The 12,119-nt window shown below is 41.0% G+C and overlaps 1 protein-coding gene across 1 annotated transcript in view; it reads left to right on the top strand.

Moving 5' to 3' along the window:
* Positions 1–246: 246 nt before the first annotated feature.
* slc17a7a (solute carrier family 17 member 7a) overlaps positions 247–12,119 on the top strand; it is a 14,027-nt gene continuing 2,154 nt past the window's right edge. Inside the window, exons 1-8 of the mRNA XM_080488916.1 lie at positions 247–418; positions 8,920–9,172; positions 9,406–9,524; positions 9,740–9,854; positions 9,954–10,041; positions 10,226–10,312; positions 11,362–11,504; positions 11,891–12,040. Coding sequence (XP_080345042.1) covers positions 357–418; positions 8,920–9,172; positions 9,406–9,524; positions 9,740–9,854; positions 9,954–10,041; positions 10,226–10,312; positions 11,362–11,504; positions 11,891–12,040 — 1,017 coding nt within the window. The 5' untranslated portion in view covers positions 247–356. The remainder of the gene's footprint in view (positions 419–8,919; positions 9,173–9,405; positions 9,525–9,739; positions 9,855–9,953; positions 10,042–10,225; positions 10,313–11,361; positions 11,505–11,890; positions 12,041–12,119) is intronic.

Here is a 12,119-nt window from a genome sequence, read left to right as displayed (position 1 = left end):
AAATGACATGTGTGCGTTCAAAAGCCCCCGTAACTTAATTCATTCTCCATATTAATATATTAAGAAGCTCTTAAAAAAAATAAAAACGATTTCATTATGAGACTCAATTACAAAAGAGACCAAAAGCTGTAGCACGACATTTTAACAGTGGGGCCTGTACCTGGGAGAGAGAGAGAGAGAGAGAGAGAGAGAGAGAGAGAGAGAGAGAGAGAGAGAGAGAGAGAGAGAGAGAGAGAGAGAGAGAGAGAGAGAGAGAGAGAGAGAGAGAGAGAGAGAGAGAGAGAGAAGAGAGAGGCGCTCAGGACAGGAGGGCGCGCGGGACATCAGCACACCGGCCGGGTCAAGGAGCGACAAGGATGGAGATCCGACCAGACAGGTTTAAAGCGGCTGCGGCCAAAACTCTGGGGAAAATTAACAGGTACCCTCCTTTTTCAAATATTCTTTGACTCCACCTCTGACTTGTGCCATTTTTTTGAAGCGCTTAGTTCTGCGGGACGCAGCGGTGCGTCGCGCCCCCTCCTTTCCCTCTGGTCCTCCAGCTGATCACTTAATATTAAATAAAAAGTTTTACCCTGCGTTGATTTTAGCGGAGGAGCGACAACAACTGTTGGGTTTCAGCACTGAGAGTGAGACAATCCGGCATAACGCACCGCTCAGTGGAAAGACCCAACCTGCAGGAAAAATGCGCTTCGTGGAGAAAATGTTTTCATTTCATTTCATTTCATGAAGAGTTTAGTTTCTTTGTGGGCAGCAATTTAATTGTATGTAGAGACTAATATTGCAAAAAAAACAACTAATAAATCAAGAAGAAGACAAAAAAAAAAAAAAAAAACGAAATCCAATAGATGTGCGGTTGTGAGAAGAGTTCACCAGATTTGGATATTTTTATTCAAATATTCAAGAAGCTATGCTTTGTTTTTTTATATTTGCTTTTTGCTCCTGTGGGATTTTAGTCCAGCTCGAAGTGGCGTTTTAGAAGAAAGTGGTTACATAATGCTGCCGTGTGGTATTGGCACGACTTGGCTGGACGAGCGCGAGGCAGATGGAACCAAATCTATCTATCTATCTATCTATCTATCTATCTATCTATCTATCTATCTATCTATCTATCTATCTATCTATCTATCTATCTATCTATTTTCAGTTAACTTCCATTTTTATTTTTATGGTTTTAATCATTAACAGATGCTACATATGAGTAATGCGCCCCAGCAGGGATTATGGCCATGAAACTGATCAAGATAGTCAAGTTTTTCCAACTTCCTTTTTAAACATTTGATGAGAAATTCCTGTTATTTATTCAACTTGTCGAACAGGTGAAGTAGTTGGAAAGTACTTTCAGTTGCATTGTAGTGTAGATAAAGTGATAAAGTGCTTTGTAAATGATAGGTTTGACCGTTTGATCGTTACCTGCTGCAACGAATAATAAAACATAATACAGTGATTTAAAACAATCTTGTAAATGTGTCACTTTTACTTATATGATACACACATATGTAATACATATGTGCTCTGTAAATAGATGAAAGTGACATGTGTTCCTGCAGTCTTTCATGTGTGAAATCATTTGATATTGATATAAAAATGTAACATAGATAAATATGCTTTAATTAATTGTATTTATTTGATAATTTTTTAATAAAAAAAGAGAGATTATCGACACTGATAAAACCTCCTGTAATAATCATTGCTTCAAGCTTTCGCTCTCTCAGGATTTGAGGTAGTGACCAAACATATAAATCCCGTCCTGAAATAGCCTGTTTTTCAGTCCAGCTGTCGAGCCATGCAAATCCCTAAACTCTCCCCTCCCACTCACTCCATCCCATCCCATGTCACTTCCTCCAGCAGCTGCCTCCTCCTCCTCCTCCTCTTCCTCCTCCTTCATCCTCCATCCATTAAGACATCAGGACAGGCAACTTTCAGCTTATTGGGGTCTCCCAGATTAAGAGACATGCAAATCTCAGGCTTTTTCTCACTTACTGGTCCTGAGCCACGTCTGCACACAGCCGCAGCTGATGCAATGAGCGATGTGGCGTGCTGGACTGGATTCAGATTGGTTTTAGTGGGCGTTTCCTCAGCTTAGCGAGTGACCTCTGGTTCTATGCGAGTGCACTCGCTAGGTGCTCACAGTGCTTACCTAAGAACAAGAGATCGCTGGGTTCAAAGGCACACAGAAATATGTGTCTTGAGGGATGCATCTGTGTTTACGAAGGCGTGCATGTGTGAATATGTCGACTCTCTTAACACGGGGCTTCCCCGCACTGCGTAACTCAATGGGTTTGCCTGTGTGCAATCTCACCGCCTCACAGACAGAACCGTCATCCCTCCTGATGAAAGCAGCCAGAAGTTCATCTATTATTTAAACATTTTCTCCATCAGAATGCATCTCCTGTTTCTATATTAAACTCCACTAGGTAAGCATAAACTTGAGCACTGTAAGGTCAAGTGCACTCTCCAGCTCTATTTCCACATTTTCAAATGAATGACAAACAGTCACATACACATTTATGTATTGTCCTCATGCCAGGTAAACACCACTATCTACATTTCATGACATAGAATCATACAGAAGTTACCTTTTCATGACAATATTGATTCTGTGTTTAAGTTACTTAAATATACCAGTAATAGAGGTGAAAAATACACCACCCTGATTTTATTGAAACACTAAATAAATTGACATTTGTATGCATGCGCTTGATGGCTCAGCTGCACAGGAAGAGCTTATGTTTCTTACACGTATGCAATACAGAATATAACAGGCAAACCATTTTCAATCCATTTTACTTGCAGTGGAGTGTATTTTCACTTCCAACAGTTTTTAAAGATGTGGTTGGAATTGATTATTATTGATCAGATCAACCAAGGGATTACCATTAACATCTTGGTATTTGACATTGTAAATAATAATAATAATAATAATAATAATAATTCTGTTGAATTACAATAACTATTTATTGTTCCATTACGTCCTTATTATATGTTCCTGATACCCAGACAAAGAACAGCTTTATTTCTTACCTGCATTTGTCACTGTATTTGTCCAATCACAGACATTATTGAAAACAAGTGGATTTAACATGTTTCCTTTAGTTACACCTGACAGCAACTACACTGTTTGATATATTGAGAGAAGAGGAGGATTGTCATTGTAGTCGATTTCGATGCGTTGAAGGCTTTGAAAAGACAACAGAATGCTGCATGTGAAGCTCCTTTCATTGCTGTGTTGTGTAATAGTTGTAAGTTGTGTGCAGGTTTGTGAAAATGTCTTCACAGAAGGGGTGGCTACCATAGCTGAGCAGTTTGGAGAGTCAGCTGCAGCCACCCAACACGCCCGGTTATTGGCAGCGATGGTGTGAGGATCTGTGATGTCTAAACAATTCCAGTATTCAGTTTTTAATCCTGCCTCACTTGTTGGGCTTCAGTTTAAAAAGCGACAGCACAAATGACAAATTCTTTTTTTGATCTAAATTTCTTTTGTCTAATTTGATCAAGTATTTTCCTTTAGCGTGGTAAAGGCAGCGAGAAGCCAGCCACAGTGCGACTGAGTTGTACAATGTGAGTATTTAGATTATTAGTCCATGAAGGTCACACGTGTGCTTGTGTGTGCGGGTTCATACATTTGTGTGCGTGTGTGTGTGTGTGTGTGTGTGTATATACGTGTGTGTGTGTATATATACGTGTGTGTGCACAGGAGAGAGAAAGAAAAATGGTGTGACAGGATGGGGAGGAGGGTGTCTCCCTGGGTGACACAGTCCCACCGAGACCCAATCTGTTCACTTCAGGGAGAATGAGAGAGGCTCGCAAAGAGACGGGGGAAACACCGTCATCATCAGAATGACCACAGATTTTCAAAAATTCGAACTGAAATTTTAAATCCTCAAGCCGCAATGGAAAACAGGCAAATAAGAAGAGGAACGCTTGATACGCACACAGCAGAGTTAAAGATCAATGTGGCACACACGTGGACAAATAATGACCAGGACGTCTGGTGTTATATAATATTTTAACTCCCTCACCATATCTCTCTCTCTCTCTCTCTCTCTTTCATCCTCATATGAGAGGATTACACAGAATACTCGGTGAATTGGTGATTTTAATACACAGCCAGGTCACCGACCAGCACGTGAGAGTCGAATACTATTATAGCTGACAAATGACAGCAGCCACAAGAAGGTGTGAATCAAGCAAGAATTCACATCAATTCACAATTTATCAGCAAATGTGAATAACATTTAAATAGTAACTTATTCATGAGGATCTTCAGGTTTGATATTTTATGGTTGATTTTAAAAGATGGTTGTTTTGTGTTTGGAAGGTTTACGGTGGCTTTAAAAATAGTGTAGAACCTTTAATATATTACTGAGTAAAAAGAATTTATTGTATTTTGTTATGTATAGGAATGAAGTCAATAGATGAATGTAAAACTGACTTATAAATCAAATGACACGTATAGATGCATCACTTTTGGTGTGCAAATTTGAGAAATGGATATTATTGTAGCGTAAAAAACAGTATGATGGTGTTGACCACTGTCAACGCTGTACTTTCTAAATGACCTTGCTATCTGACGTCAGTTTGTTTCCTTGTGCGTTTCTCTCTGTCCCTGTCCTGTGCCCTTCTCCCTTTTCCTGTCATTTAACCATAACCAGGCAGAAAAACCCCCGACTGAGATTAGATCTTCTGGAAGTTTCTTCCTGTTAAAAATGAGTTGGTCCTTCATAACCAATAAATGCTCATGTGAGGCTGTTGGGTTTGCATTGACATATTTTCTAATGTTAAAGTGCCCAGAGAGGATTATGTTAAAAAAAAATATATATATATATATTTTTTTTTTTGTTTGGTGTGTTCAGGTGAACATTACAGAGTTGAGCTCAGTTAGAGGTGTGAGGCTCCACCGTGCCTGCTACTGTTGTAATTATGATACTTCAGAGAGCCTGAGGTCACGGGACTCCTGCCTGCTCATCCTCGCTGGCTCATTAATCGTCGCCAGCTGAGACCAATCAGGTCTTCTTTACGTGAACGAGAGAAGCTCCATCAACTCACAGTGTTCACAGGCTCACATGAAGGCAAAAAGATCAGGGACAACTCTTCATTTTTCTGTCTCATCCCTCCACTTCTGCACAAAACACCTGCGTTTTTTTTTTTTAACCAACCAGGCGTCAGGCGAGCAAACATGACATCACTGTGAATGCTGCCTAAACATGCCATTAAATTCCTTCACGAGCTGTGTAAAACACCACATTCGAGATCGGAGACCCTCGGTTACTCAGCTATTTTAGTATAAACACACACACACACACACACACACACACACACACACACACACACACACACACACACACACACACACACACGCAGGGGGGGAATTGGCCTTTAGTGCACAGCATTCATAATTAACAATAGATTTTGCTGTGGGCTCGCCTCGTTAGCTGGTAGCATATGTGCAGGTGTCAAGCTGCAATCTGTCTTGAGGTTTAATGAGGATGCTCCTGCAACCTTCTTTAACTGATGCGGGGCTCCACTCACGGGGGGCGAGTCAGCACATTTGTTTGGCCCGGAGATCATCGCAACGTGAGGGCGGCAAACTGATTAAACTGAAAATATATGCACACTTTGATTTGGTTACGAGACGCTTCTTGACTGTGTACAATTAGAGGATTGGTCTTTCATTCATTTGTTTTTATACTTAAACCACCGTGGTGCATACATACATGGACAGTGCATGTCTCTGGGCCGTTATGCCATCTATCTATGCTGTGGTTAGCCCAGGGAGGCAGAACCAGACCGTTTTAAGAACCAGAACCATTAAATGTTTGTCTGATGAACTAACTGCGCATCAGTAACATCATTCCGACTCATGAGATTCAGGAATCCAAGGCCTGCATGAGTTCAACAGTGTGTCGTGATGGAGGGAGGAGCAGCATGCAGAGACACGCCCGGTGCTGGTCTGCCCGTCCATATTCATTTCCGGAAGTAAATCATTTTTGTAATCCTAATCTGAATGTTGTGACAGATTAAGAGTGAGTGAATGAGAGAGAGAGAGGACGCAGCCTCTCTAATCTCTTACAATTTCCCTAACGTTGCTTCACAAATTCTTACTTTTAACGCATCCATTGTGTTTTATTTGAACATTAGTATGTATCATTGTCACTTCACATTTAATTCATATTCAAGCATGTATAAGTACACACATATTTTTATTGTGTGGTTTGTGCATTTCCTGATTACATGGATGTATTAGGAGATTATGTAGTCTGATGTACGCGACTGGGGGAGGGAGTGCAATCTGCAAGCAAAACTAAGAAATATATGGAGGGCGTGGATGAGACAAGAGAACCATAAAACCAGAGGCGGGATGCACAGATAGAGAGCGACAGATTTTGGTGTAAAAGCTAGTGTGAATTATTTATCTGACTCAAAAACACATCAATAATTAACCAGTGTCAGAGTCTTACTTGTCTCGTGGTAACAAAGCATGAATAACTTAACTTTTAGTTTTGGTGTGCTGAGACATTCTTGCTTTGGGAACCTATTGATTCTTTCTTTTTTTTTTTGCAATGATGGTACTCATTGCTGTACATAATTCTCCAGCTCAGTGACTAAGTGGATCAGCCCAATGGAAAGTGGACTGCTGACACATGAGAGTCCTTTGTTGTGAATTCAAACATAATCAGAGACACAGAATCTAAATAAAACCCACACACTGAACCGTGTTGTAACATCTCACGGAATGTATATCTGCCGTTACCAAGTATTTAGGTCTGCTGCCTGTGTATTGCGTGTTTATTAGTGGGTGGTGTTGTTGAGAGTGTGGAGTTTGTAATACACAGATGGCCACTCGCCTGACTTCTCTGTTTGAGTTCTCTGGGAAAAAAAAAAAAGTGACTCTCAACATGCCAGTTTCACACAAATTGAACAATAGTCCCAAAATATCAACAAATTCTGTTCTGCTTTGAGAAACACTGAGAAAGTAAGTAATGGAATAAAAAAAAAGCCTTTAATTTGTAGGCTGATAAAACACAATTCAGACAGAAAAGTGTAGTGAAGTAAGTGTATTTCTGTGTACATCACTTGAAATATTGATTGCACTTGCTCTCTACTGCTCAGTGAATATTGTCTGCTTTATTATAGAATGTCTTTTTTTCCCCATTTATCACGATTTTTTTTTTTTCATAGCATCTAAAATGGACATGCGTCTTGTGAAGCACGCCATCTAAGTGATGACATCGAACCTCATGCTACTTTTTCATCTGTTCGTGCGCTCATCATTTTCAGCTTGTCAGCTCAGTTGTGTAGGATTGTGGGTGAGATCTGAATCTGCACTGACCGTCTGTTTGGGTCGAGGGCGAGAGGACATTTTTACCCGCTTGGCAGCAGGTCCCAATGCGTCCTGAAGGAGTGGACGCTGGGGGAAAGTGCTGCCGTAGCTTCTCAGCTAGTGACAGCTGCTTCCACACACTGGGACACACTGAGTCAGACACGAGCCCAGTATGGTACATGTTGTCTGCCTGCAGGTGTGTGTGTGTGTGTGTTGGTGTGTGTTTGTGTGCATGGCCAAGAGTGTCTGCGTCAGTAGGCCGGTATATAGTGCTTACCACATTCTCTAAATAATGTAATACTGTCCATGATCACTAAATGTCATGCCAGGTAAATGAAAAATGTTAAAAAATACATAGTTTTTGCATATTTTAGGCTGGCTGGTGGTGTAGTGGTTAACAATCTTGCTTCACATAAAGAAGACCCCGTTTTAATACTGAGCTTGAGAACTCAGTGTGCATGTTCTTACTGTGCATTCATAGTTGTGTTTATCTTGGTACTCTGGTTCCAGTCCAAAGGACTTGTAAAATGTGAATGCTGCAGGGTGTGAACGTGAGTGTGGTGGCCTGTCTGTGTGTGTTTGCTCCTTCTGGCCAATGTCAGTTGTGATTGACTCTGACTTCTGCAAACATTAGTTCAATAAAGTCCACCTCATTGCTTTGGTCATTGACACATTTTCCCACATTCATATATTTGATAGCCAGATGTATTTTTTTTAAGGTATTTAGCAGTTGATCTCAGCTGACAGAGAGTTCCCGTCGTGTCCATGTTCTACACTCTCTACTACATTTGATAATCTAAATTGTCAAGCCATATGACAGAAACAATGGTCTCAAATCAGAATCCAGTACAATATGTGTAGTAGGTTTTTTTTGTTTTGTGTCGTTGGACCTTTCATGAGAATGAGTATTAAAATCTATAGGATTCATCACTGGAGGTGAGTAAGCACAACGGCAGGTTACATCCTGTTCAGGTCACAAGTCAGGCCAAACATTGAAGACAGAAACACAAACACTCATAACTTCACTCTTTCAGGCTCATATTATTAAATTACCTGACATACATTTGGGAAATTTGAGTAAAACCTCCACATAAGAATACCCAAACCTCACACAAAAAGGTCCAGGATTTGAACCCATTCTTGCTATGAGGCAAGAGCGCTAACCACCATTCCACAACAACTTCTTCAATTTGAACAAAAATTTAACAAATCGTGGACACACACTCTTTCTGGCGGCAGATCGTGACGCGTGGATCCATCGTACTCACCATTTATCTCCTGTAAAGTTAGAGGCTCACTCTGGGTGAAAATCAGAACACATCTTGAAGAGTCGTCCTATGATGGAATTGGACAAACGAAGAGAGACAGACAATAACCCCCCTACACATTCGATAATAGTTACCTAACATGCATGTCTTTGCATCGAGGAAGTGAGGCAGAGCACTGGCTGAAAAACCTGTGCATGCAAATCAAAACATATAGATACACATATCCCTACACCACAACCCGGACGCTATCAGTTTTTTTTTATTGATTTAGCAAAAGCCTCTTTCAACAGTTCTCTTTTCTCATACACCTCCTGCTTCTCTTTCTCTTAGGCTGATTGAGAAACGTCAGCCAAATGGAGAAACCATTGAATTGTCGGCGGAGGGCCGTCCCGAGCTGGTGGAGGAGAAGGAGCTGCCAGTGGTGGATTGCACCTGCTTCGGCTTGCCCAGGCGGTATATCATCGCCATCCTGTCTGGGCTGGGATTCTGCATCTCTTTTGGGATTCGCTGCAACCTGGGCGTGGCCATTGTTAGCATGGTCAACGATCACACGGTCTATAAAGGCAATAAAGAAGTACTTGTGGTAAGTAGCAATGGAATGTTTTTGTGCATGCAGCCTGCTTCAATTGAACAAAACCAGGACGGATGTGCTCAGCATTTGGACATTCGTTTTTGTGGTAAAACATTATTTGGAACTCAGTTGTACTTAAAAGTGAGAGAATCTCACAATAAAACAAATCTGGATATTTCTTTGCTTTAGAATCTTCTCTGTTATCAAGTGAGCTGAGTCAAACCTGCATATCTTCTCCTGTTAAGGCAGCTCAGTTCACCTGGGACCCTGAAACGGTCGGGATGATCCACGGCTCCTTCTTCTGGGGCTACATCGTCACTCAGATCCCGGGAGGCTTTATATGTCAAAAATTTGCAGCCAACAGGTATAATTATGTGTACATAGTTATTCATGAAATAAGAAATGTGTAATCTGGACTAATGTTATCTGTATGATTTTTCATTTTTGTTCTGTGATGTTTGTTTTATATGGAGAATATATAAGACTCAGTCAGTGTGATCTATCAAAGTAAAATACGATCCAACTTGCAATAGTGTGACACAGTGATTATATTTCAAATCTCTCTCTTGTGCATTTTAGAGTATTTGGCTTTGCCATAGTGGCCACGTCCACGCTCAACATGCTGATTCCATCTGCCGCTCGCTGCCATTACAGCTGTGTCATACTCGTCAGAATATGCCAGGGCCTTGTGGAGGTACAGCACATTCATGTGTGCATATCTGCTCGCTGAACTTTGTGGTGAACTGTTCCTACATGGATGAGTGTGTCTCTCTCACTGTGTTGTGTCCGTTAGGGTGTATCATACCCAGCCTGCCATGGGATCTGGGCCAAGTGGGCTCCTCCTCTGGAAAGAAGTCGATTAGCCACCACAGCTTTTTGCGGTAAAACACCTCACTGTCGCAGTCTTTTCTCAATATCTAAAAACAGGATTTTTCAAGGATGAATCCTAGAGGTTTCTCCAAAGTTTAACAGCCTTAAAATATGAGGTATGTTGATGATGTCACAAAGCTGTGGGGGGAAAAAAATGTCATAATTTTTTGCTTTCCTCTGTGTGATGTCTTCCAGGATCCTACGCGGGGGCAGTTGTGGCTATGCCTTTAGCTGGTATACTGGTGCAATACACAGGCTGGCCTTCAGTGTTTTATGTCTATGGTTAGTACTGTTATCTTCAAACGTGTGGTTGATTACTACACTAATGGCTTTTCACTCCAGTAACCTGACACACACTTGCATTTACAGCAAAAGTCCTCAATTTAAACACCTTTTATATAATTATCTTGTTTCTCTAGATCACTACAAGGTTAAGAATTTGGAACAGCGGCTTGTAATTTTCATTCTATTGTCCACATTAATGTCTGTAACTCAAAATTGTGAGTCATAAGGCCCACGTGCTGGATCCATTTGACAAACTTCAAGTAAAGTAACTGCTGTTCCCAATCTGTCCCCTGGGAGTCACCGATTTTTCAGATTTTCAGTAAGAGTCAAAGGTTATGAGATAACTTTTGGATGGGATGGCAGTAATGTTCATAGCAGAAAGAAGTGCTTCTGCAGGAACAGCATTAGCATCAAACATTTAGTAAGACAATAAATGAGTCAAAACATCCTGCAGAAATCCTGTCTTCAGAGAAGAGACATGTTTCATCAGCCTGACCAGAAACACATTGGCAGGCTGGATTTCACACATTTCTTCCCAGGAAAAGCTGGGGTTTCTCTCAGTTCCGGTAAAAAGTGTACAACACGTTTTCAGGTTAAAGGGAAAGGAAAAGATTCTAGTTTTATATGTCCACTAAGAATAAATTTTCCTGCTCCAGCCCGATTAACATCAGATTGAGCTGTACATGGCACATGAAATAAAATGAGGTTGACATCTTTGCTTTAAATAGCAAACAGACTTTACCTTCCATTTCAGCAGTAGTATCTCATTTTCACATGATCAGTCTCAGCCAGCCATTCACGCTCTTACTCTTGAAAAGCTTGAAAGGTGTTTCCACACCTTGGGAAAAATTCATGGTTCGGTGTCATCAAGCTTACTTCAAAATACGGCTAGGAAATGGAACCATCAGTCTCTGGATGTGAGGTTGACATCCTCTACCCACTGATCCACAACCGTTCCCTTTAACTAGTTATCTTTTAATTCTTTTACCTGTCTTATTTCTCTCTCTCTCTCTCTCTCTCTCTCTCTCTCTCTCTTCCTCCCACAGGCAGTTTTGGGATATTCTGGTATTTGTTCTGGGTTCTGGTGTCGTATGAGAGTCCTGCAGCCCATCCCACCATCACGCCAGAGGAGAGGAAATACATTGAAGATGCAATCGGAGAGTCTGCATCATTTCTTAATCCTCTCCACGTACGCCACTATATGATGTTATACTAATACTAAGAATACATGCAGACCAGGGGAATGTGTATTAGTAGTTAAACACACACCTTCAAACATGTGTTTGTTTGTATTGCTTTCTCTGGACATTTCATAGACATGCATTGATTTAATGCTCTTCTACTATACTTGCATAACCCTTAAACCAACATTAACTTGTTCCTCACTTTAAAACACATCTTTACCTGAACCTGCTCTTGGTTCCCATAAGGAATATGAGTCCCTGTAGTGTGTTGACAGGTTTGGGTCCCTGCAGCTTTAAATGAATTGCCATCACAGAAACAGACACTACTGACTCTCCAGTTCCTAATCGATGTCAGTGGATCTCATTAACACCTTATTTCTTTGATTGGCAGAAATTCAAAACCCCCTGGAAACACTTCTTCACCTCCATGCCAGTCTACGCCATTATTGTTGCCAACTTCTGCAGGAGCTGGACCTTCTACCTGCTACTCATCAGCCAACCGGCTTACTTTGAAGAAGTCTTCGGATTTGAAATCAGCAAGGTAAGATCTAATAAAATGTTCAGCTAGTTTGACGTCAGGCCACACATTGCTGCAATAGTTGACACACTCACCTCAAAGA

Source organism: Lipophrys pholis (assembly GCF_963383615.2).
Source record: "Lipophrys pholis genome assembly, chromosome: 19".
Lineage (NCBI taxonomy): Eukaryota > Metazoa > Chordata > Actinopteri > Blenniiformes > Blenniidae > Lipophrys > Lipophrys pholis.
Note: the sequence above shows the minus strand (reverse complement) of the source record. Positions and strands in the feature narration are given on the sequence as shown.